Source organism: Podarcis tiliguerta (genome assembly GCF_965153285.1).
Source record: "Podarcis tiliguerta genome assembly, chromosome: 3".
NCBI lineage: Eukaryota > Metazoa > Chordata > Lepidosauria > Squamata > Lacertidae > Podarcis > Podarcis tiliguerta.
In genome coordinates, this window is record NC_139536.1 from 85,168,164 (window position 1) to 85,195,786 (window position 27,623).

Sequence of the window (27,623 nt, forward strand, 5' to 3'; positions counted from 1 at the left end):
GCTGGTAAGGTCCTGAAACTTCCAAATCAAACTCTGAGACCTTCTAACACAATTTGCAAATGTCGTAATGATAGATAAATGCATTATGTTGCTTAACATTCTCAACTAACATTCAAGCAGTGTGTTTCTTATGCTGAGTTTTTGATAATTCACTTCAGGTTCACAAGTACTTTGCATTTTATCAAATGTACTTGGTGTCAGCAAGTCTGTTTATAGCTCTGAAAATGAAACAAATTTGCCTGACGTTTTATCACCAATCCCTTGGAGATTAGACAAAGCGAAGTAGTAAGGTATCATTGTGGAACATTCAAAAATGAACAAAGGCTTCGGCAGGCACCCTAAATAATTGCTCTCTCAAAGATTAAACATTGCTGTGAATTTTAACCATATTTTCCACAGCTGATCATGCAGCTAGAGTGCCATATACTAATACTTAGTATTTCTAAATCTGGACTGCAATCATAAACCTGTTTACTTGGAATTAACCCCATTGAACTCAATGGGACATACTTCTGAGTAGGCATGCATACAATGGTGCTGTTAGGAAGCTAGTTCCTGTGCAGTGTCTCAGGAAAATTGGCAGCAACCCTGTAAAAAAAGGTGAATGGTGCCTGCCCACCCCCTGTGTTACTTGAAATGAAACTATGTCAGAACAAAGCATCATTTCAGGGCTGTAGGACACTGTAGGACTGTCAGTAAGCTTCATCCATTCCAAAATCCTCTCCACCTCCCAAGTCAGAAGAGAAGGTGCTGTTTCAAACTTTCCCTCTTTTGTCCCAGGATCCCATCAAATTTTGGTTGAACGTTTGGATATCTGAAAGTGAAACGCAATACAGTGGTACCTCGGGTTACATACGCTTCAGGTTACAGACTCCGCTAACCCAGAAATAGTGCTTCAGGTTAAGAACTTTGCTTCAGGATAAGAACAGAAATTGTGCTCCGGCGGCGCGGCAACAGCAGGAGGCCCATTAGCTAAAGTAGTGCTTCAGGTTAAGAACAGTTTCAGGTTAAGAACTGACCTCCAGAACGAATTAAATACTTAACCCGAGGTACCACTGTACTGTTTTTTTCTTCTTCTCATCATATTGCAAATGAGAGGCTGAGACTGAAATAGTGTCCTAGTTGCCTTAGTTATCAGTCACACTTACATTTCACATTTGGAATATTATTTCTAATCCACCATGCTGTACCCTTTTTGTTGCCTGGGTTGATGATAGATAGATGTAGCTTTTCCCAGGGACTTAAAATGCTGTGCCCCCCTCCCCTTGTAAAGACACTTTGTGTGGTTCCTCCAGAAAATAAGGTATGCCAGCAAGTGCCAGCACAGCAGTGACAATAAGTGCTGCTGTTGTTGGGCCAGGACAGCGGACAGCTCCTCTTACATGAGCCCTGGGAGTCTTGCACCTATTTATTGTAATGCAACATTGAAACAGGTTTTTGCAATATTTTATTTTGTGATAGCATCAGATGCAATCTCAAGTCAACCAGCATCCATCCAATCTGACTGGTTTCTCCTTGCTTTGTTCACATGTTCAGAAAATCTCTGTTGATGTTATTGGAGGATTTGTGTTGTTTCTGTAAATTCTTCATGAGACCCATTTGGTTTCTTGCTCTGACTTGCACACGTGTAAAATACTTTGATTCTAGTTTCAATTTATGAATTAATTGGCATTCAAATGCTCACGAAGAACAATGCATATTATTGTATACTTCTAAGAATATTGAAATAATTTTTAATAATTGCTATTGTCATAAAAGCTGATATGTGGATGACATGGAAGTATAAATTGTTCAGCGATAATGCTGAAATAGAATATAATTGTTTTTACTCGTATACATACCAGCATTATATTGTTTGAAGCAAATGAGTTTTGCCCATTATTAGTTCTACTCCGAGTAAATCCACTGAAATTAATGGGTGAGAATTAGTCCTGCTGGGGGTTGGGTGAAGGTGTAGATTGGGTTGGTAAGCAACATGAGTAGGGGCAAAGCCCCTAGTATGAACATAAGAAGAGCCCATTGGATCAAACCAATGGTCTATCTAGTTCAGCACCCTGTGGGAAGTCTGAAATCAAGACCTGAGCACAACAACCTCCTCTCCCTACTGTGATTTCCAGAAACTGGTATTCAGAAGCATACTGCCTCCCACCATCGAGGAAAAAAATAGCCATGGCAGCTAGTAGCTATTGGTCCATAGCTACTGTTGACTAATGTGCAATATATGGTATTATGATATCTGATGGCAGCAAGTGATAAAGGATTAGGGAAATTAAGTAATAAGTCAAAGCTAAGGAAAACACTGGTGTGTGAGACACCTTATGACAAAACAGAATAAATAGTGGAGGGGTTGTTGATGTTGCTATCATAATCAATAATAAGGCTAGTTAACTTTTCACCGTTCTAAGAGCTTGAAGCCACATATTTGGTATATAGTTGTGGAGTGCTTTGAAAGGTAAGGTGGGGACCTGGTCTTTAGCTGCTCCACATTCCCACAGACTTTTCATTATACACTCATATATACACTTTCAGTACGCGAAATGTGACATTTCTCAAGTGTTATTGAGTGTCATGTTGGGGGAAATGCATTTTGTCAAACTTGCATGTGAAGTCAACATTTCAGCTCCTAAGCCACATACCCTTTGAGTAAGAGGCTTTCTGTGTTGCACAGGGCAGAGTCGAGGTGCTGCCTTGACCTGCACATTTTCAGGACACACTCGAAGTGCTTTTTTCTTCCTTTTTTCCTGTAGAGAGAAATGGCCTCATTTTCTTTCTTTCTTTAGATAAATACTAACTTCCTTGTGAATAGAAAAAAATGGTACTAGTAAACACATTTGCAAGCATAAATACACTGTTGACTAAAACTACTAATCGCTCCTCTTTGAGTTGAAACTCTGTGAAGTTTATAAAGGTGAACATTTCCACACTCTTCAGTTCTTGACACATGTTCTTTGCCTGTGTCATTGATGTATGGACTTTTCTGATTGTACATGCATGAGCATCATCAGTTGGTTGACCAGTCCTTGCCTGTTTCAAGCACGGATAGTGAACACATTCCTTTTACCCATTGAGCCAGACTGGAGAGAAGAGTATAATACCAAATGAGCGAAGCTGACTTTGGCCATCAGTGAGCTCTAGGTTTCGCAAATGGCTTGGATTGTTGCATAGCATTATAGTCTGAGTTGAGTGGTGAAGTAAACAAATTACTAATTCACCAGGCAGCCAATTTTCACAAGGATTCACTCCACCTAACATTTTGGGATAAAAGGGCCCAGTTAAAAAGTAGCTGTGATTGATGAGTAATCCCACAATAGGCTGAATAGGGTATGGGTAGAATCGACATTAGCATTCAACTCCTTAAAAAAAAAAAGTTTAAATGGATGCACTGTGATGTCATTGTAGATAATAAGAACACTTTATATAGGGACTGGAAAACAACAGAAAACTTTCTAGGAGATGTTTTCTTCTAGGGGGCAACTTGTTTAGATTGTAAATAGATTTTTGTTCCTGTTCAAAAGCAGAGAACCTCATTACAATGTCTGAATATTGTTCCAAATACCTGAGGGGAGTTTCAAGTGGTTCATCTTCAACTTTTGCTTGTCACCTGCGGTCATACACTTCATTTGTTTTTTTGTGAAAATAAGGCATACTTAATTCTCCGTGCTTTTGTGCACAGTGAAAGAACTAGGAAGCAGTGTTTTATCACAAAAACACAAGTAGGTTTGCTGTTTCGTGTAATGGGTAGATAACATTTCTGTTATTCAGTTTGGCTTGTTTTAGATGTGCTACTTAATTGTGTGTCTCCGTATGCTTTGTACAATGTATTCTTGCTATATTCCCAGGTGAAATATTTCACTTAATTTGTTTTAAATGCATCCATTTGTTAATGTGTTAGGAATGCTCCAGTATAAAGGGAGAAACTAAGCATAATACACAGGCCTGTGTACTATTGATTTGAAGCTCCTTTTTAGACAGGAAATGCTTCTTGCAGAGAGGGAGCTACAATTGAAACACTGTGGGCAGAAAAAAATTATGGGTGGGTGGATAATTTGGGTAAGGGAAGAAACTGGCAAGGAGAGAGGTATGTGTGTGTGGAGAGACAGGGGGGAGAGAGGGGGAGGGAGGGAGGGAGAGAGAGACCTTACTGCTGCAGTTGCATCTCTAATCCCAACTGCCCCCGGGAAGTGACTTTCTCCCTCTTACATGGTAGTTCAACTAATGCTACACTTATTTGTATTCATCTAGTGGAGCCCCAAGTCTGCCACCCCCACCCTAGAACAGTTCTATTGCTTCTTTTGACACTTTGTTGTTCTAGATCAATGGGATGCAGAATATTAAGGATGCATCAACATAACACACACCCAGTTATCTTCCTTTGACTGTGTGTTGCTGGGGTTCTGATTTGGAAATCTTCAGATAAATCCTTTTTTCTTGTCAAAATATATTTTGACTTTATTGCATGCTGTCCAAATATCTGTCAAAATGACAATATTAATATGTCCTGCTTCTTTCAGACTGTCCCAATTGGTTTTTGTTTTGTTTTGTTTTGTTTAAAAAATGACTTTTCTGCTTAAGCTTTCGATTTAGAAATAAATCAAGCGCTGCAGAGAAGGAACTAGTGTTTGTTTTGATTTCATTTCCTATCTCCCATGTTGATAAAATCATTAGAACCAGAGTGACATGTGTCTTCACCCTAAACCAATGCCTTGCTTCAAAAAGAATCATCTTCCACTGAAATTCTGTAAAGTTCGTATAATCCAACATTGCTCAAAGCTTTATTATGTTGTATTACTGGTAGTGGGCATGATGCTGATAGTGTTGTATCGTATATAGGAAGCTGTCATTCATTTGGGTCAGACCATTACAGCAATGAGTTCTCTTGAAGCTAATCTGCCAGCAGTGGGTGGGGCAATAAACGGTAGTACTTGGGACCAGAGAGATACTTCACACTGCTGGGGAGTGCAGGCATAGATTGCATACTCCTGAACTTAGATTTAAAAAAAGGAAAGTTCCTAGGAGATTATGTATAAAGATTGAAGAATGTGTATATTAGCTGGGGAATGTACAAAATGCAGTACAGATGTGCACAATCCCATAAGCCTGTTGAGCCTTACGTTTATTAGCCAAAGAATGTACAGAATTCAGTTGAACGATGCACATTCCCCAAAGCCCCTTGAAGATTATGCCCAGTGGCTGAATAATATATAAAACATAGTCAGTATATGCACATTCCTCAAGGCTCTTTGGAGATGGTGTATATTGGCTGCAAAATGTGCACAATTCCATCTTCATGCAAGGGTTATGTGCACATTCTCCATGAGAACTGGTGGACATGCACAATGGACAGTTGTTGCACATATTAGCCACATTAACGCATACAGTTTAGGGCATTTGCATAAGAGTCATATGGGGTACCAGAGAGATTCATATTTCTCAAGGCCTGTTGGGGGTTATGCATAACAGTTGGAGAATGTACAAAATTCAGACAAGATGTGCACATTCCCCAAGGCCTTTTAGAGAGTACAGTGGTACCTCGGGTTACAGACGCTTCAAGTTACAGACTCCGCTAACCCAGAAATAGTACCTCGGGTTAAGAACTTTGCTTCAGGATGAGAACAGAAATAGCACAGCGGCAGCGGGAGGCCCCATTAGCTAAAGTGGTGCTTCAAGTTAAGAACAGTTTCAGGTTAAGAACGGACCTCCAGAACGAATTAAGTTCTTAACCTGAGGTACCACTGTATGTATATTGACTGGAAAATGTACATAACTCTCTTTTTTTCATGGAAAGATTATATACACATTCTCTTGAGGCCTGGAGAATGTGCACAATGGCTGGTTGTTATGCATGTTAGCTGCTAAATTTACATATTTATTTACACAGAGAGTAGTTGTAAGTCTCTGTTAACCTTTAAATAATTATTGAAGGACAACCTCAACCCCACAATATTTATGTGTTTGTGTCTGTGGGAGCGTACTCCTATAAAGTCTGTATGTGTTATACTTGTCTGCACACCAATCTGAAGATACAGCCTTCAAATATAAATTCATTCTTTCTGAAGAATTAATCTGATTGAATGGTGTGGGGGGTTTTCCTGGGGAGCGCCAAGCCAACCTTTACAGAATATCTACAGAGCAGTATCTTGCACATAGGCTAAGATACCTGATGAAACACTTTAGAAGAAGTTTTTGATATCTCTCCCTGTTGAAGGGCTGATCTTTTGCCTGTCACCCTCAAAGGAACCATTGACACTCGTTATTAAAGATAAGGCATATGAAATGATGCCCTCTCTACATTTTCATGCTTTTTAAAGATCAGTTCACAGAAAAGCTCATTGAGTCAACTGAAGTTCAATGTGCTCTCTCCCCCCCCCCACACCCCTTTTTTAATCCTTATTTGCAGTTCCCTAATCCAAGGTTGAATGGATAACTTGTTTTCCTTTGAAAGAGCTGGTCTTGGCCACTGGCTGGCACGATCACAGATTTCGAGTAAAGTATCACACTCCATAATGTTTATCTCAATTGAATCAGTTTCAGTCTCAGAACCACTTGATGATATTCAGACTTCTATATATCTCCAATCACTGCAATGCTTTGCTGCCTGGGATTCTTTTTCATGGGTTATCTGCAAAAGGTACTTAAAATAATATCACTATCTCCCCACCACCAGTGCCCGCCCCGAGTTTATGAGTCTTTATGATATGCTTCAGGATAACATTTCATATTCCAGGATATTTAGGGCATGACATTTAACTTCACATATACTTGTATTTGGAGGCTAACAATTACTCTAGTTTTTTTTAAAAAATTAAATTGTAAATTTCCATGTGTTTTGACATTAGCAATTTGCTCTTTTTCCTGCTCAGTTATAAGGGAAATAGTTTGACCTACTCTTGCAGAGTATGTTTCATCTTTCTGAGCAGTATAACCATGTTAAAGGTGACTTAATCCTTAGCATACTTACTTGGAAGTAAATTCATTTGAAATCAGCTCCTCTTTCTTCCAAGTAAATGTATCTGGGACTGGAATATAAGTAGAGATGCTTGAGGAATTTTATATTAGTGAATTCCAGTGCAACTGACATTATCTGTACCTGTAGGACTAATGTATAGATGATTAATTAGTTATCCACCAGCTTTTGAACATCACAGTTTTTGGCTCAAATAATGCATGGATGTTGTTTGGGGGGAAATACATTTGAAATACGTGTTTAAATGGAAAAAAATCCTGCAGATTTTTTAAAATGCAGAAATGGAATGTGATGGCCTTATGAGTGAACACATGTGAAAGAGGAGCAGACTAGAAATAGATAGATAGATTCATTCATTCATCCCTTAATATAACATAGCTCTCCTAAACCCCATTATATGGATAACGGTTCTGCTGAAATTTATAATACATTTCAGTTACATTATAGCCTTTTAAACTTAGGATAAATGCCAGGATATATGATGGCAATTCTTCTTCATGTGATGTGTACCTGAACATGAGTGCAGTTGGCTGTCCATTGCAAATCATGCCCCTGATTACTGTTCCATTTTTGTCAATCATCTTCTTGCAGTTCCAGCCAGGTGGTACAAGCAAGACATTTCTGTAGGCCCTTGTGGGTGCCATAAAAGTGGTATATCACAGATTATGTAGCCTGGTCTAACTACTTTGTTTTACCTAGTGTAGAGGGATATTGCACATCAAAATCTTAATTCCTTTAGAACTAAAAAATCAACAACCAACAACCCTCCAGAAGATCAGTGAAGGTTGTCAGGCAGAATACTTGGATGTGAAAAAAAATCTCCCCAAAAGTAACAGAATGGAATGAGGAAGATCTGATCACCTCTTCTTCAAAGCTCCAAGGCTCAGAGAGATTTGAAAAGTCTGGGCTGAGCTGAGGCTTGTGTAGTAGAACCCTCAAAACAACCAAGGGCATGTCATTGACAGTGAACTTTTGAGTGTGTTCTGGAAAAGAAAGAACGAACAGAAGCACTCAAGACCCAGACCTGACACTCATAGCTAGCAGTTCACGCTGGGGTTGACAGATTGACATGATCCACTGTACAAAAAGCTACACACCAAAGGTCCAAGCATACCAGGAGGGAGGAGTTGCCTCCATCAACTTCTAGGAATATATATATAATATATATTCCACCAGGACTACTGAAGCTGCTTCAGTTCAGAAGCCTATATTGTACTGCAGGCATGAGTAGAGTGCTCAAATAGACACATGCCTTCACACCATGGAGAACTCGTTCAAGCAAGTGTGTGCAACGGCCCGTAACAAATACATTGTTACCTAAGGCACAGGAGAATTCTTGCATTGTACAAATGGTCTTGTGAGTGCCCTTAACTGCCCCACAATGACACCAATTGTGCAAAGGACAACTAGATAGTTGGTTGTTGTATATCTGCTTACCTGGCTTCACCATGATGTCTAAAACCACTGCCTGCTTCACCGCTTGGTGATGGATTATAAGTAGGTTGACCTATAATTTTTGCATAGACATTCTTGAGGTACCTACTGCTGAATGATCATTCAAACACCAGTCTTGTAATGAAGTTTGCTGGGTTTAGTTCAACTATAGGCTAATGCAACGTCAAACCAAAGCATATTTACAAAATCAAAACAAAAAAAATCCTTTTGATGAATTGCTGGAAAAGGAAAAACAATGAAAATGTCATCAGAAGCTCTCCTTATGCTAATAACTGATAATTCATAAATGATTATGCTGGAAAATTACACTGGAGAGCCTGTCATCAATGTGAAATAGTATAGATTTCAGTAAGAATTACGACTTGCTATTTACAAGTTTCTCCATGGCAATTTGTCATACTTGTCATTCAAGTAGATAGCAACACAGGCTTTATTGGAATGTGGAAGAGGAATGTGCAAAATGATATGTATTCAGTTTGACTTCTATTAGCTTATAAGAAAATCCAGATTCAGACTTTTTCCTCTCTTTTTTTACCACAGAGCTAACAAGTGCTGGAGCTTTTGCATGCAGTGTGTGTGTGAATGCACTTTATTATTATCAAAAAGGCATCCCAGCTTCAATCGTAAAATTACTAAAACACTAACTTAATAACAGAAAATAAAGATAAACACCAAGAAGAGCAGTAAATGTGTGTGTGTGTGAGAGAGAGAGAGAGAGAGAGAGAGCATGTTGCATGGACAACAAATCATTCAGAGGCAAATCACAATAGTGTCAGCTTTATTTGGTAGGGAAGTTTTGATAAGTAGAAAAATTCACAACATGGACCATCTACTGCTAGGGGTGGGTTGGGGAATCCTCTGGCCTGTAGGCCTAATTAGACTTTTCCACAAGGCCATTTCACCCAAGTCACATCCACCTGCTTCATCCCTGGCATTGTGCATAATGTCAGGTGCGAGGCAGGTAAGGGAAGGGCTTGGTGAAAAGGGTATTTGTAGGAAGTAGCTGTCAGCTGATTGGTGGTGCTTGCAAAGTCCATTTCAAAATGCAGGGCAGCATGATGTTTTGAGAGGGGAGTCTCAAGACATCTGCAGAAGCCCCTCTCAGAGTTCTCTACCTTAGCCTGAATTATCAGTGGGGGTTCTGAAGATCCAACAATCATCCAGAGAGCTGACAGTCAGCGTTGAAAGCACTGCACAAAATGGTGCTTTGAAAGGGGCTTTTGAACACCCCTATGATGTTGGGTGATTGACAGGTGAGCAGCTCCAACCCCCTGTCAAGCTGGACCTGGGTGGGGTGAGGGAGATAACAATCCAGCCCACCAGGCTAGTAGGGTTCTGCATCCTTGATCTATGGAGACACCAGAGGATCAATTTGCTACAAAGCATGCAAACTGCCCCTCTGTCTCAAAGGTCAAGTCTTTCACAAGAACTTTTTGTTGCTGTTATTTTCCGAGCAGTGACACAGATGGATTGTTTCCTGCTGCCAGTGGAAGTAGGTTCTAAATATTAACTGGGAGTTCTTAGCCAGCTATGCAACTTTTACATTCTGACAGCACAACTGAAGTCAGAAATGCCAACCAGTCAAGGGGTTTTTCCTCACAGAAAAAAATAGCTTCCCTTTCCAGGCAGGCTTTTCTTTTTGGCAATGATAAAAGAGGGGAAAGGATCTCTGAAAATAACTGCTGATAATTATGCCAACTGGGTTTTTACTCCTGTGCCAATTGCTAGAGTGCCCATTAAAACTGACAAAACAAAGCAAAACTTTTGGGGAAGGGGGAGGCAGATGTTTGTATTTATTCAGCTGTAACTTGTTTTCTAATGTTGATTAATGACATGCATTGTTTGTCAAATGTGCTTTAAGGCACTGATGTGAGACGTACAGTGTTAGGCCTAGTAACAAATATCAAGATTAATGAGTTATGAATTATTACCTCTGATTGCCTCTGCATTTATGTCAGTTAGGATCACATCAAGTATATATCCCTGCCACGTGACGGTGGAAAGAGCCTCTGCATACAATGATGCTGTGTTTTGTTAGTTCTCATTATTTCGGAATTCGTGCTATTTAAAATAATCCAGGATTATTTTAAACTGGTGGGAGAAAATTCGGTAGTAGCTGGGTTTCCTTTTTTCCTCCTCCAGTGATTTTTCTCTTTTAAAAAGAAAATTAAAAAACTTGTAGACAGACAGCAGTAGGAGCTACAAGACCAAAACACAGTAACATGGCCTCAACTTTTTTTATCTTAACATCAAACCACAATGCTACAGTTCCTATACAGAGATAATAATTAACCACAGTGAGCTTTTAACTCACAATACAGTGGTACCTCAGGTTACAGACGCTTCAGATTACAGAGGCTTCAGGTTACAGACTCTGCTAACCCAGAAATAGTACCTTGGGTTAAGAACTTTGCTTCAGGATGAGAACAGAAATCAAGCAGTGGCAGCGCGGTGGCAGCAGGAGGCCCCATTAGCTAAAGTGGTGCTTCAGGTTAAGAACAGTTTCAGGTTAAGAACAGACCTCCAGAACGAATTAAGTTCTTAACCCGAGGTACCACTGTATTTTAAAAGGTCTCTTAATACCTAAACAAATTAGTTAACCCATTTCCTATAACTCAGCTGTATGAGTTAAACAGCATGAGTTAAATAAATAATTAAAGATGGTGTTACATTGAGTATTGGATTTATTTCAGTCAACTTAACACCAGATTTGTTCACCATCTCAGATTCTTTGAATGCCAACCCTATCCGAAGTCCATAGAAAAAGTTTCATATGAATAAAGCCTAGATTTTTCTGTCCAAAACACTAGTTAATGTTCTTCATGGGGGGAGAGGTGAGAGAGACTGAAGTATTGAAAACCAGGCATAAAATTCAAATGGGAGCAACTGGAACCTCTGAAAAGTTGGTTCTTTGAAGAGTAAACATGGATTTCAGTTTTATAAGTTTGCAGACATGAAGGAAGCCTTCCATACCTCCCTTCAAGGTAGATTCTTCCCCTGCAAAGGGATTGGTATTTTACCCAGTGGAGGGGGTGTTTGTTGTTCATCTGAGTTAATACTTGGTGGGAATTAATTACAGAAGGCTTTCAGAAGGAACAAAGATAGATGACACTGCTGTTTCAGACTACTGAGACAAAAAGTAAGCTTTTTATTGAATAAAAAAGAGCAAGTGTGTTTTTATTTGTCTGGAAAAAAGGCGATACTTGAAAGCCTAATCAAACACTTTCATAAACTAAGGATTGCATGACAACAATAAAGAAAGGGATACAGGAGCAATAGAAATTGTGTGTGGAGAGAGCGGGATTTGTGAAGACAATAAGAATTTGATGCTAGAAAATATATTGGTCCTCATGAGGCCCCAAATATAAGATGTTTGGTGATCAGGGCCAACACAAGACAATACTGTGCTCCCAAATGGTTTCTCTGAGAGAGATAGCATATCATCTTCTGTGACAATGTATAATATACTCTGACACACACCACTGCACTTCATTGGCATGAATGAAAATATTGGGTTGGAGCATCACTAACTTTATTCCTACTTATTTCAACAGGATAAAATGTGACCATTATGGTATGATTCCAGTCCAGGTGATCACCTGCATTATTTTTGCATTTGGGATACCTTGCTGCTGCTGCTGCTGCTGCTGCTACCTATTTCACATAGTCAAGAAATGATTTAAAGGCTTGCTCACAGGTTTTCTCACTTCAGTTCAGGGGAGGAAGTGCGTGTGGACTTGCTATTTCTACTGGGGCATACAGAGTAAGGGCTCGTCCACACTTCTGCTTCTCCCATGCTTAGAAAGCATGGGTCCAAGCAGTTTTCTCCTTGCCCCACTCCTTTTCCAGGGAAAATCTGCTCTTCAGTTCTAAGTTGGAACAAACTGCAGTCCACAGAAAACCTGATTGTCGTTTGCTCCAGTTGAGCACTAAAGAGCAGTTTCCCCCTGGCAAATATAGATGGCTGTCCACATAGTTGGCTCTCTCCTCCACTGTGCACACTGATGACATATCCCCTTGAAGTATAGTCACACACCACAGGGGTTAGCAGAGAAACTTTGGGCAACTGCACTAGTAAAATACCCTACTGAAGTCACCTGGATCTGTTCAGTGTCTTCTTATTCAGGGCATGAGATATTGTCCAATAAAACACCTGTAATATTTCTATCATCTCAGTTTGTGTTGAGATCTCATAGAATTGCTAATTCCAAATGATCATTCGACTTTTCAAGGCATATTTATACTCCTTTGGAAGCATGTAGAAGCCTCTCATTGGAAATCTTAGGGAATCTCCTTGGACATCTTAGGAAACTGTTGCGTAAATCACATCATATGGCATCCAAGTCAACCAAGTAATGGATTCTGGTCTGCCTGGGGCTTGATTAATCTTGTACTGCTGCTTCCTGCTGTGGATTGTACAAAAAAGAGAGTTTTCAAGTATTCCATAAGCCACAATACATGGACACCAAGCTGTGTTTTCCTTGGTGTCTCACCAGCTATAGGGGGCTATCCTAAGATCTCTTATCAACCAAACCTCATCCTTAGTCAATTGTTATGCTGGTCTTTCACTGTAATAAAGATATGATTGATTAGTCCTTTGCTTTAGTGAATGGCAGTAATTATGAGAACTATGATAAAATTACACTGCATATTAACATCAACCTAGCATGTCAATACAGAAATTGGGACTTAAGCGTGGGAGAGAGGAACCCAGGCTGTTACAAACAAGCACAAGTTGTGAAGTTAAGGGTAAGAACCCTACGGAAAGCACTTCACAGAATCTTTTTTTTCTCTCAAATTGTCAGCAAACTCCCAGGCATCCTTCCACTTGGTTCATTTGGCTGAGAAGGTGAAGGCTGGCAGCAGGCTAAGGTTTACATTTCCCCAAATGTCAACCTTATATAACGTGTCAAATTATTGGCCATGTTTCAGGGTTGTACTTTGAGAATTAAATCTCCTCAGCTCCTTGTACTTCAAAGGACAATTTTATTGTGATGATTATCATTTTAAGAGTGTCGTTAGAATAAATACTTGGGGCAGATACTTGCCCTTCTAGTGTATGTTCTGTTGGAAGCAAATGGTAATGGAAAACGTCGTGAATGAATTCACATAATCTTGCACCATGTACCAGGGATTGTTCAGAAGACCCAATTGCCTCTTTTTTGAACCACTCAGTAGAATTGCAATGGGAAGAAACATACCCTGTAAATATATATAAGAATATATGCAATAATCTTGCAAAGCAGGCATGGAATGGAAGCAACAGACAACAGGCTTAAATTCCTTGTGCGAGATGCTATTAGACTAAGTCTTTGAGGTTCCTTGCAATATGGAAAGCTTTGTACATCCTGATAAAAGGACTACTCCTTTATAATGGAGCTCACAATCTGATTTCTATATTAAAAGGAAGTTGGCAATTAGTCTGTGGCTGGATATAAAGAATAATAAGAGAATAAAAAGGTAACAAAAAAAATTAGGCAGGTTTGAAAGAAATCAAAAGCGCTGAAAGAAAACCCCAGACTTGAAACATTTCTGTGTAACTGCTGAAAGCATGAAAGAGCTTTCAGCTTGTCAGATGCATGTTTGATGGAGCTGGGATTTCAAACATCTACTGCATTTTTATATTCGAGAACAATGCTCCTTTTTATTATTTAGCTAAGGAAAAAGCACTTGTTTCATTTATTTTGCCTGTAGTAGTGCAATTCTTTGAACAGCCAACCTATTTCTACCAGCTACAACTTGTCTCTGTACTGCTGTTTTGTGTGTGTGTGTGTGTGTGTGTGTGTGTGCAAAAGATTGTTATATTTGTACATTAATTTAGCACTATAGCTTGATACTTTGGTGATATAATGGAAGTGTTCATAGGATGGGATTGCAGTATCACTCTCAATTATGAAGTCTACTCCCCTCCCCCTTTTAAAAAGAAATACATCAAGATTTGTTCTCTCTCTTTGGTATAGTTCAGCCAGTGGCCTTCATATAATAATGGTCACACTTTGCACTGAATGTGGCTCAGATAGTTAATGTGATCCCTTTGAATAGCCGGACCGGCATGGTGGATTTCTACCAGCTGTGTCGTGCCTCTGAACTGCAAAAAATGAAGAAGAAGAAGAAAATGCTTCTTATTAGAAAAATGTGATTATATTTGTACATTAATTTGGCACATTAGATTTATATTTGGTGATATAACAGAGGTGATTGTAGGATGGGATTGCAGTATCACTTTCAGTTACAAAGCCCACCCACATTTCCCCCTCCTCTAATAAGAAATGAATCAAGATTTGCCCTCTCTCTTTAGTATAGTTCAGCCAGTGGCATTCATGTAATAGTGGTCACACATTGCACTGAATTGTCCTGCAGGTGCTAGAATTATCAGCTGACCTTGCTCTACTTCTTTAAGCCTGCATGTGAGCATTGATTAAACGAACGATAAGGTCTGTGATAGATCGATTTTTTTCCACATTTTTAATTTAGGAGGTAAAACATTCTATCACTGCCGAGGCTGAAAATTATGGCTGAGATAATAGAGGTCTGACTCCAGTTGAAGTTAAAAAGGAAAAAGTTGCCCCTCAAATGTCAAGGCACCTCGTGGTCCAAGATGATTAAAACTAAACTGTTTGCAATATGAATCCCAAGGTGCTGCTATATCTCAGCTGCCATGACATTTTGCCTGTGACTTTTCATAGCTTGTTAATAATGTATAGCCACCCCAATATAAATTTCCAGTGACAGAACTGGCCTGTTAGAGTGGAGTAGTTAACAAGATTTATTCTGCACAGAAAATGCAGATTTGAGTGGGGAGGAAATCAGGACGAATGTCAAAAGAACTTTTCACTGGGCTATCTTATTTCACGGGAACTCGGAAGCAACGTCTTTCATTTTGATTTGTTACTCTCTTCGGAGCCCTAATTATTAGAGGGAGAAAAAATATTCTTCCAACCATTTTCTTACTCTTGAGGATTAAGATGCATTCAGACAAATAGGAATCCCAAGCAAATGTAGTAATAGGTCCCTGCCCATTTATCTAGACAGAACGTGCCTAGCAAACAGGTAAACGTTTTGGTGCAGGCGTGGTCTCATTAACTTCAATTGCTGTTAATTGCTCCTGAATAACCTCAACAAACTCCTGCGTTTGAGGAAGAGTGTTTTTGAGATGGTAGCCTTCAACCTGGCAGTTATACAAATTATTCATAAGCTGTGAAATGTCACCAGAGAGATGAAAGGAGATGAGAAAAGGGTACAGGTGAGAAACAGAGACAAAGAACAATGGGCTACAGCAGGATATGGATTAGAATTGGATCGGGGGGAGGTAGTTTGACATTTGGAGAGTCGCAGGCCCAATATAAGACTGAAGGGAGTTGTTCAACCAGAAGACAGGTAAGCTTTGTCGATAACCTCTGGATATATGAACATATGAAGCTGCCCTACAGCTGGGGAAGAGACTCTTTGCTTTCATTCTCAGCCTGATTTGGGGAGCAAATAACGGCTATGGCCATAAGATCTATAGCTTAGAGGTTGGCGTTTTATCAGTAGAGATGCAAACTTATGTTATAAGCACATTATTGACTAAAAAAATACTTTGGAAATAAAAATCTGTCGCCGTGTTCCCTGTTAAATCTGCTGTTTTGTGGGATTTCTTCAAAGATGCCTGTACTTTGAATCACCGACCTTCTTCAACTACTCTGGCAGGAGTGTTCTTGCTATAGTACATGCTAAGGTCAATTAAATGCATACTTGCATTTCCTTTCATTTTTTAATGATCATTCTAAACTCACTGGCAATGCAACTGTTAGAGCAGCAATTTCATCTGACAGTGTTCCAAAGCAAATATACTCGGAAGCTGAATTCCTACCTACCTCTTATATTGGACACCAGGCACTGCCCTTTAAAATCTCCAACTGAAGTGGGAGATAAAGCTGCTGTGAGTGTACCTGGATTTGCTGAAAAAAGAAAGATAAGAGGGATTCTTATGGCATCTCACTGCAAATAAATGGATGGTTTTTCCAAGTTTCATATAAATATTAAACACTGTGAGTTGGACAGTGCAATGTGGTGAGCCCCACACAGCACATCTCCTGGGAAGAAGCAGAAGCTATGGCATTTCTGGCAGGAGCAGCCCAATCCCGTTTCGCCATCTGAGGTGAAATAGGAAGGCGCTGCCCCACTGTTGCCAAAGCCCTGCCCCCCAAGCCTCCTTTACCTGGATCATGCCACAGTACCCACAAAACAGCAATGGTGGGCTACAACAAGATACCATGAGATCTCAGTGGGCAGGGTTCCTGTGAAGGTGCCTCCTCTTGGGGTTCTGCCGCCTGAGGAAGCTGCCTCTGCCTGCCTCATGTGTGGGCCACCTGGCCATGATCTCTGCCTACTGAGCATACCCCATCTCATCTCACGGAAGTGGAACCATCACAAAGTGATGCCCTGAATCCATCAAGATATCCCAGAAGAACTTGATGCCTGAAAACATGGAATGCGGTTGAGAAGTCCCACAAAATCAATAGTCCAGCAAAAAAAAACAAAAAAACCCATCAACCCACAGGTTACAATAATTTGTGTAGGCCGTCAGATTGTTTTCTGCCACAATGCTGTGTTGTAAAGTAGACTGAAATGGATCTTAAAAGCAAGTGTCATGTGGTCATGAAAGAGGAAGAGGTTTTCCTCAGTGCAACTTGGCAGCCCATAAGAGTGGTTTCTGGGCCAAGGCTGGTCCTCTCTAGGATGAACAATGTGAATGTACAAATAACATAATAGGTGGTGGTTATCTAACAAAAAGTAGTCTAAACTAAGATTGAATGTGTCAAAAATATATAAATAAAACATTTATTCAAGAAAAAAAACCTACTGTACTATACTGCACTATGTTTATATTGTACTATGGAATTTATTAAATCTTTAGATGCCTGGATGGATTCTCTGGTCAGTTTTGTGAAGCAGACATCAATGAGTGCATCTCATCACCTTGCCAGCATGGCGCCGTCTGTGAAGACCTTATTAATGGATACTTCTGCAGATGTCAGGAAGGTAACCACTGAAATGATTTTTTGAATTAAAGCATTTTCATGTCATAAAGGATTTAATTCCTAAAGGACTTTTGAATGCAAGGAACATTCTTTTTTTACATACCAAGATAAAGCAGCACATACTGGAAATTAAGCTCTGGAGCTAATGCTTTTCTGTAAACAGAAAGTAATTCATTGCGATTGTCTTGCTTCCAGAGTGATTCTGAGGTGCAAATTGATGTAACCTCTTGATCAAAATAGACACTTTTCAAGGGAAGCCACTGAATGCACTTAAAATATTGTCTGAAGTCCAAAGGTAGAATGGGGTGTTTTAATTTGCATTTTAAAGTGGTTAATTGTGCCATGGTTTAAACAGAATGATTAAACATTACTGTGAAAGAAAATGGTGGAACAAATTGTTTGCACTTTGAGTTAAGACAGTTCTTGGAATTGGACACATCTAATGGGATCGTTTCAGACAGTCTTCTGGCCCTCAAACATATCATCAGGTGGGGGGGGGAAGAAGTGGCTTTCTGAAAATAAATGCAACTAAATAAAAATGTGCCTAGAGATTAATACCCTTGTTTAGAGCATCCCTGGCATCATGTGCTTCCTCTCTCCCTTCACTTCCTTGTGTCTTCAGCTTGGCGGGAATGCAAACAACCACACAATTAGTTCTGCCAATTCAAAGGGCTTCTGAACCGCTGTAAGGCAAGCAACTTACAAAACTGAGGGGGGCTTTCAATAGCATATTGAAATAGCACAAGGGACCTGCAGATCAAAAGTCATGTCTAAGGCAGCTCCTTGGATTCTGGCTTTCCGTGGCCGTATGCCTATTGGCAGCAATTGACCCTTATTTATGCAGCACACTTGGGATGTGAGGAATCTGTAACCAGGTATGTCAGGGGTGCCAACTTGAATAAAATATTGGGGGGAGGACAGGTAAACCCCACCCCACATAAACGATCATCTGGTGCAGTGCACACACACCATTTGAATGGAACTGCCCCTAGGAGTCGACTCCTTTGAGATATGTCGACATTTTCATTTTCATCTTAAAGCAGGCTGTAGCAGCTTTAGATATTGAGATTGGAAATATAGCATTGAGGGGAGGGGATCCAGTTTCTTCAGAGTCACTGTTCTGATCAAAATGGGAGCTTCCAGTGGCTGCTTTAGAAATGACAGTGTTGATAGTTTGCCTCCCTGTTGCTAGATGCTTAATGGGCACCACTGAGCCAGCATTAAGCACTTGGAAAGATTAAGAGGAGAGAGATTTAGACACATATGATTAACACTCTTCCATTGAAATCAGTTAGATGGGGGGTATATGTTTATTATATAAATATATCTCACATATTGCATGTATGATATATTTGAGACGCATGCTATAGTATTTTTTCTTTCTATCTTGGCTTTCTGTTCTTAGGGAAACATGCATTTTTTAATTGTTTTTCTAGGACTGCATACAGTCCTAAAAATACAGCAAACAAGAGTTTTTTGTAGGACGTTACTGGTGCTGTTTAGGTTCCGCATGAACAGGAAACCTCCCCACATGTAGTCAGTATAAAGCTACACATGCCGGCCCTAGGCTCCCCACATCTTCCTCCCTGCCCTCCGTCCCGCCTCCCCAGTCCTTGACCTTCCTGTGTTGAGCAGAGGTCTGAAGTTTTTGTTTTGTTTGCTCACATTCACTTGAATACCAGCTGAATCCTCTGCGTTGACCAGGGATCCCTGTAACTTTGGGTTCTCAGTCAGATGGGGCAGAAGGCAAATGTGAGTACAAACTCCCTTCACTTCTCCCTGCTCAACACAGGACCAAGCAGCCATGGTGATGCATACTAGGGAACTGGAAAATAGGGACACTTGGTCCGTGTTTTATTTTTTACTATTTTGTTTGAATGGGGCAGGGGAGACATATCAAGAGATTTGGATGTGTACACACACAGAGAGAGACTTTTAACATGGTTTTTACAATAGCAAAGGTCAATGAGATACACTTTTTTCATTCTAACAGGCTGGGAAGGCTTCCGTTGTGAAGAGGATATCAATGAATGTGCATCAAATCCCTGCATGCATGGGATTTGCATCCAGAATGAACCAGGCTTTGGCTACACCTGTTACTGCAACCCTGGATTTGTGGTACGCTATTGAAAATCTTGCTAGATGTGTTATGATGGCACATACCCACAGTCCTCTCTGCGCATGGAAAACTAAGTATCAGGGAAGAAGGATTTTGCCTGCTTCTCCTTCTTGTGTTGCTCTGTTTGAGTCCTCATCTGTTGTGTGAAGTGGTGCAGTCACACAGGTGTCCACCTCTTTGTCTATTATTTATGGGGAGATGCTGAATGTTTCCCTGGCAGGGGTATATCTGGATTCTTCCATGTAGTTTGTCAAAGTTAAATTTGGAGTTTTAGGTTTATATAATCCCCAGTGGAAAATTACCTTTGTGCTATAAACTGGCTGTAACAGCACCAGTCAAGTGTCTAGTGCTGCTTAGGTTTGCTGAGTCACTCTTGAGCTGTGACACACGCACACCCTGACACCACAACTCTATGGCTGTGTTGTTAAAAAAAAAAGCAACTGTAGAAGATGGGAAAGCACTCTGCATCCATAATCCAATCAAGGTGCAGAATATTCTGTTTCCTAAGGGTGCTCTGTTTAAATCCACCCTTCCCACTTCATTAACCTTTTTTACACTTGAGCCAGGAATTGTGTCCATGTATACAAACCTGTTTCTTTGCCGTAGTGATTTTATCCTGCCTGTTCTACTCGCACCAGATCTTATCCTGTTACCTTGCGTAGATTGCTCTTGCTGAATTTGGATTTCTGGCTAATAATGCACAACAAATTTCCTGTTCAGTAGATATGCATTATTTATTTGTCAGCTTTACAATAAATCTCCCAAGATATGCAAGCAGTTATTCAGATGAATCCCATTCTTTTCCTACTCTTGCGGGTGTGGGGGGAGAGGCACGAATAGGGAAGAAACTGCTGTTTGAAGAAGAAAAAAACGGTTAAGATCAAAGTGATTTACGTACGTGGTTTATTTAGTATCACTCCCCAATAGTTTAATTATATAATACATCAATTTGAAATCTCAAAGAGCTGAACAACTGCATTATTTCATCTCTGTCAACGCACAACTGGGACTTTTTTAATAGAAAAAGATGCTTTGGATAAATAAAAACAAAAGGAAGGGCCGGCTGGAATTATTTTGCCTGATAGTTCTCATTTGAAGCTTCAGACTGGGGCTTTCAGGGGACATTAGCCACTTATTTTGGAGAAAAGATAAGCAAGGAGAAGGGGAACTTTTACAGAGCAGGATATTCATGTTGGCACAAGGTTTTCTGGACCAAACACTATATCATCGGACATGTGGGCTATATGGGTGGAATCCAATTGTTCCATTCCATGAGTAGGAGGACTTTTAACCCAGCAAATCCCTCCACTAGTGGATGGAGGGGAAAAGATACTTATCTGTTCCTGCTCCCCCATGCATTCCCTTTCTGCCCCTTCCAGACAATCTGATCTGGATGGTTGAGGAACCCTCTGAAAGGTGGCACAAACCTGCGTGGAGAAGGAGAAATCTGAATATCCCCTCCCTTCCTCTTCCATTATTGGATGCCTTCACTAGTTCAAAGACTCTTCCACAAATGGAAGGAGTCTTTCTATTTGCATAAAGGCACAACTGAGCAGAAGCACACAAACACACATACCTTGAACACAGAGAGAAGAAAAGGTCAAACAGGCCTAGTGCTAACTGTGTGTCGAGACCAAAATGCAAGGTAGGGATTGTAAAAAAATAAATCTGCGTGCACAATGTTGATATTGATATTTTCAGAAAATTCCATCCCTAGCCATGATAGTATTTGCAACTCTTGCAATGGTGCTGTGACTAGTAGGCAGGCTTTGCAAAGAGTGCATACTCAATGGAAAGAAAGGAAAGATCGGCATGCCATAGCAAACACCATCCTGTGGCTCCTTAGACAGGCAACACATTTCTTGATCCCCCAAGAGATAATTCAATTTCAGTGTATTGCAACCTGCTTTGTAAGGATGTGGCATCCTCATGCTGCACAAATCAAGTTACAGTGTGGAATAAACTGTGTACTTTTCAGACAGTACAACATAAAGTAATTATAGCATCAGAACATATTTTTTGTTTACACCCTTGTATATCACTTTGGTTCAATCTCCGAGAAGCATATTGTTAACTTTAAAAGGCAGACAACTTGGGAACAAAACTGTTTTAGGATATAGAATGTGATAGGGACTGTGAGATGGAATCTTTATTTTAATACCGGTAGTTTGCTCTTTGAACTGATTGGAAGTCAAAATGCCATAATTAAATTGCAATTGAAAAGCCTGGGTCTCTGTCATGAAATCAATAAAGGGAAAAATCTCAGTGGGCTTAAATTAATTTTGGGAAGTGCAGTCTGCCCAGCTGAAATAAGACAGTATCTCTTTCTTTTCTCTTTGGGCGGGGGGGGGGGGGAGGGAGGCGGAATCAAAAGAAAGCAATAATTTGAACCATTTAATGTGACAAGGAAATGGAAATGGCCTTCATAATGACTTTTTAAAAACTTCTCCTCTAGGGCCGAAGCTGTGAGCTTAATTACGACGATTGCTTAATACGTACCTGCCCTGCTGGGTTTCTCTGTGTGGATGGAATAAACAATATCACCTGTTTACCTGCAGTCCCCCAAAGGGGACAAACCATCATCAAAATGGAAGGAGTGCCCCCTAGTGAGCCATTACAGAGAAGCCTTGCATCAGCCCATCCAAGCCTCTCGCCTTCTGACCTTTATATTTTTCAAACTTCCACAGGTAAGAAAGTACAAGTATTATGAATAAAAGACTGAGAGGTCCTAAATGAAACCCTGCCCTTTCAGTGTGTGCAGTTTTAAATTATTTTTATAAGGATTAATGTCTTCTGTATTCTGTGTTTCTCGTCTGTATTCTTTCAGGGTCCCCCTCCCCAAACTCTGAATTCTGCTCTCTTTAACTAAGCACCTGTCTTTGTCAATTTGAATGCCATTCTTTGTTTATTAGAACTCCTGGTGGACTGAGTGCAAAAGCACTCAGGGACAATATCCCCCTCTCCACTCCAGCTGTTGGCCTACACTGTATAGAGAATTGCATTTTTCCACAACTTGTTTAGCTTTTCATTTGAGCTTGGCTAATATGTGTGACTTCTTATGCTCCCTAATACGTCTCTGCCCCCTCTGTTAGTGCAATCCTCTTCAGACTGAAAGGCAGATGACGGCGCTTTGAGAAACTTGCCTTTCCTTTCCCTGGCACGTGTCTTTCTTGTGTGCATCTTTTCCCAACCTCTTGATGTTTTCATACATAAGAATGCCTGTAACAAGCTCCTCCGGGTTTTGCACATTTCCACTTTTTTTCTCACTCCTTTGTGCTTCAAATTCAGAAAGGAAAAGAATCCTCTAGCATGGAAACCATTAAAAATGGAATAGTATCTTAAATGCAGTGGCCTATTTTGAGTGTCATGTGTCTGAGCCTATTCATTCAACTAACTACAGCTCTTCTAAACACTGTGCTATTCAATAGCGAACTTCAAAATGCATGCTTCATTCCCTCTTTTGGCCTGATCTTTTTGCTGTTTTTCTTTCCTTTTTTAAAAAAAATCTAAGTAATATTTCTTCTTGATGTAGATAAGCAAATTAAATGTGACCCAATTTGTAAATATAATTATCTTTGTAACTTTTCCAGCTTATCATGGCAGCCCCTCAAATTCTCAATGGTACAGATCTGTAATTTATCCTTTTTATATTGATTCTCAGGGAAAAAATTGATTTAGCAAATTTAATACATCTCTTCCAAGCAATGCTATTTGTTCTGTTCTCACCATGTGAATAATGTGAGGCTTTGCATTTAGTCAGCTCTTGAGGTCACTAAAATTTTTCTTACACTTTTATTAAGAATATGATTTACGGAGTTGTATTTGTCTGCTCTGGGGTGCCTGGGTGAGAATTAATGGTTTTCAGGTAGCAATGCAATTTGCTGCCGATCCAGCCTAGGGCCAAAGTTGTTCATTTTTTATTTTCTTCTAACTGCCCCCCTTGCTTTTTATCCTCTAAAGGTCTGCAAAAGACAGACTTTCTCAACCATGGGATTCTTGCAACCTCTAGCATGGCTAAATTAATGTCCAGCATACCACTTGAAGGCACGGGACTAGGATCATTAACCACCAATAGTGAGTCTTCAGCAGCCTTCTTGCTCACTTCCTCAGCAGACATTCCCACCTCACAGTTGTTGGGATTTTCAGGTCCGTTTGCAACAAGAATAACGTCCGACATAACAACTGAGCCATGGGCAGTGATTGATAGTTCAGGAGATTTAACACTAGTCTCACTCTCACAAGATGAGTATGATATAACCTCATTTATCACAGACTCCTTAATGACAGTTCCAGTTCCCTCTGTGCAAAGTTTGTCAGTAGGGAACCATAAGGCTCTTGCTTTATCTGCTACAGACGTGAGCTCAGTAATTAGTAGCATACCAGAGACCTTGATTGAATTAAATAGTCACTCATTACTCTCCCCCAGATTCCAGCCTGCCGCTCTGGCAATTGCATTTTCAGTTCTCTCCATGTTGCCTCAAGAGGATACTAGAGAGCAATCAGCTGCTTCCCTAATATCGATAGGCAAAGACTGGATTTTACCAAAGCCCTCTGTGATACCTGTTTTCCCTCTTGAAGCAGCCATTTCAGAAAAGGTAGGCGGCTTTAGCTCATCAGTTATGCAGCAATCCAAAAAGCAAACATCCTTTGACCTCAACTGGCAAACTGCAGGTTCTTTAAGCAAATTAAACCAAACATGTGCAACAGGTTCTTCAGCTGACATGAAACTCTCCAATGAATTCTCAGATCGGGTTCTGCATAGCAAAGAGCCTCTCCTTCATGAGGCGTTCTGGATGAATTTGGTCTTATTAAGCAGCTGCTCCACATTAATGAGATCTGCTGCCGGTACTTCTGGGCATTCATTTGTTTCAGCATGGGGAACGGCATCTTCGGCAAAATTCACAGAAGTATCTTCCTTGCATCCTACTGAACAAAGCAGATATAAATTCACTACAGAAGGGTATTTTCAAACTAGGCCCTTAGAGGAACCAAGCACTGAATTCTCATGTGTTTATTTGGACTGCGTAGCAACTGTTCCTTTACAAACTGTCCATTTAGAGCCATCGTTTCCAACCATCTCAGCTTCTCAAAGATCAAACATGTATTTGAGTAGGAAATTAACTGCCGTGGAACAGCTGGACTTCACATCACATGATCCAGTTATGGAGATGTCTCAGTCATTGACTCAGGATACATTGTTAGCATTTTATCTGAGCAATGCTCTTCAAGAAGAAAATGGCGCCCATGTTGCATCTCGTTCCAATAAGTCCACATCACATGAACCAAGAAGTTCAGAGAGGATTTTTGATTTGCACCTTGAGCATGCAGGCATTTCAAAAAGAAGCTCAGTGGTTGCTTTTCTTCGCGGGCATTTATCAGCCTTTTCTGATATGGCATCCTCTTCAGTACTAGCTGACCAGCCACTCCCTACACAAACGTACTTTGCGAAAATCTCAGCGACACAGTACCTTTCATTTTCTGATGAAAATCAGGCTTTAACTGTAATAGATGGTACTTCACAGCAGTATTTGAAGTGGACTGATAGTACAGATGAAGAACATACGGCAAGTTCAGACATCCCCTTATCACAGTCACACAGCATGTCAATAGTAGCTTCAACTGTTACCCCTTACCAGCTGACATTGTCTGGTGAGTTGTTGCTTCTTCTTATTCTTTTAACTTCTATTTGGTAGACCTGAAAGATCTGGTCATGTTTAAAATATTGGGTATTTTATATGTCACAAACAGTTGTTATTTTAGAGCTGCCATTTAAACCTCATTCTCATTTGGAGTAGATGAGGTAGAAAACCAGTGTTTGGACTGTACCAATTTATACTTCAGGTGAGGGTTCATATGCTCCTACATAATTAGAAAACTATACCTCAGACTGATGAATCAGTGGCAAAATATGCTAGAGTTGGTTGGTAGTTTACTACTAGTGGGAGTGGATTAACCTGGGTTGAGCACAAACTACTCTTATTGAAAACAGTTTTTAAAATGCTAGAAAAGGACTCCCTTTGCAGTGATATTTCCCCCCAGTATGTTTTGCAAATATATACACTTGATTGCTTAACCTTCTTCAATGTAAAGCAACAACACTTGCAATAAGTTATATATGAACCAGCCGCGGCGTGGGGATAGGAAGACAACCTAGTCACTTTGCTTCTGTTTATCTTTTCCAGCACAGTATGGATGCTGTGTGTGTGTGTGTGTGTGTGTGTGTGTGTGGCAGAGTAAAGTTAGTACCTCTTTTACCTAATCCAAAACATTCACTTAAATCAAACATTTGCAGCACCCTTGTGGCCCCAGATGTCATTCAACTACCATCATTTTCACCCAGCACGTTCAGTGGGCAGGAATTATGGGTGGTTTGGTCCAACAACACAAGGGGACCTCAGCTTGGGGAAGGCTGCTTTGAAGCAAATATGTGATTTCTTGAATGTAAGCATTGTAGATACTTTGCAAACGTATAAATAACAGAAAACCTCACCACTCCCCCCCCCATTCCTTTTGTTGTTTCTAACTGCGGATACAGTTTCAGCTTTTCATTTCTTCATGTACAAGTAATGTATGTAAAATATTCTGGGCAGAGATTTATAAGGGATATTTTCGCTCCAGTGACACCTTTGCCTTCTAATGCTGGTTTATCGCATGCTTTGTGGGTGTCAGCTTCTTTCACTACAGCTGCTATCACACTCGTTAGTCATTTAAGCCTTGTCTTTATCAGTGCTGCCAGGTATGTCATTATTATTCATCTCATATTTAATTTTGTCTCCAGAAGCCATGGCCAGGTGCTTATTTTAAAGCGAGCCTTGTGTTACCTATGCTACACTGGCATTTAAATTCATTAATTGCCAGGATCAGCAGACTGTGTTTGCCTACACAAGTGATCACTCTTTCCCCCCGCCCCCGCCCCTGTCTCTGTCTCTCTGAGCTTGGCTTGGGCTTCTGGATTTCAACTTTGTAAGTTAGGTCACGGCCTCAATGTAGTAGGTTTACAGACCTCACTTGGAGCAGCCAACCTCCTCCGTGATATAGTGAACAGCTGCCACAGCAAAGAATAAAGCACTAGCCTAGCATGCTTTTACTTTGATTTAGGGAAGAACCGCTGCCCCAAAAGGCTTTTTGATGGGTTGTGACTTTGAAGCACCACATCGCACTTCCACTGCTTCATCCTTAGTCTCTCTCAGTTTTACAAAGGACGCAAGTGTGGAAAACCATCTGATGTCCTTTGTTAACTATGGCCATTACACTAAAAATAGGACACTTCTGCTGTTTTCAAATTTGAATACAGCCTGGCCTCACTTATGAGGGGAAACACTCTTCCGCTTAGGGCCCCTCCAGGCTTGGGGGGGGGGGTTGGGGGTATTATGTAGCATTGCATTGATATAACAATAGTGCATTAAGGTAAAGGTAAAGGTACCCCTGCCCGTACAGGCCAGTCTTGCCAGACTCTAGGGTTGTGCGCTCATCTCACTCTATAGGCCGGGAGCCAGCGCTGTCCGTAGACACTTCCGGGTCACGTGGCCAGCGTGACAAGCTGCATCTGGCAAGCCAGCGCAGCACATGGAACGCCGTTTACCTTCCCGCTGGTAAGCGGTCCCTATTTATCTACTTGCACCCGGAGGTGCTTTCGAACTGCTAGGTTGGCAGGTGCTGGGACCGAACGACGGGAGCGCACCCCGCCGCGGGGATTCGAACCGCCGACCATGCGATCGGCAAGTCCTAGGTGCTGAGGTTTTACCCACAGCGCCACCCGCGTCCCAATAGTGCATTAGTGGTGGACATATACTGGACGCTCCACACATCCTGCAGCTTTATTTGACGATTTGAGGTGCATTCCCAGTATTACTGCAATGTTATTGTAATCTGGAAGGGCACTCTTGTGCTATAGTGCAACAAAAGCAGGACAAAGAAACCCAGAACATTTGCATTACAAAAGCTTAAAAGATTTCAACCGGTTACAGGACATGCATCGATTGGAAATGAAGCAGTATGTCCACCCTGAAATATTTGCAGGTGGAAACAGTATTGGAAGCGGGACTGCATATAACTGTCCCAA

The 27,623-nt window shown here is 40.6% G+C and overlaps 1 protein-coding gene across 6 annotated transcripts in view; it reads left to right on the forward strand.

Annotated features, from left to right (window-relative positions):
* Positions 1–27,623, forward strand: part of EYS (eyes shut homolog) — a 456,551-nt gene that overhangs the window by 163,267 nt on the left and 265,661 nt on the right. For all 6 annotated transcript variants that reach the window (XM_083431300.1, XM_083431295.1, XM_083431298.1 and 3 more), the window contains 3 exons: positions 17,319–17,443; positions 19,436–19,560; positions 22,017–22,248. In XM_083431300.1, coding sequence (XP_083287426.1) covers positions 17,319–17,443; positions 19,436–19,560; positions 22,017–22,248 — 482 coding nt within the window. The remainder of the gene's footprint in view (positions 1–17,318; positions 17,444–19,435; positions 19,561–22,016; positions 22,249–27,623) is intronic.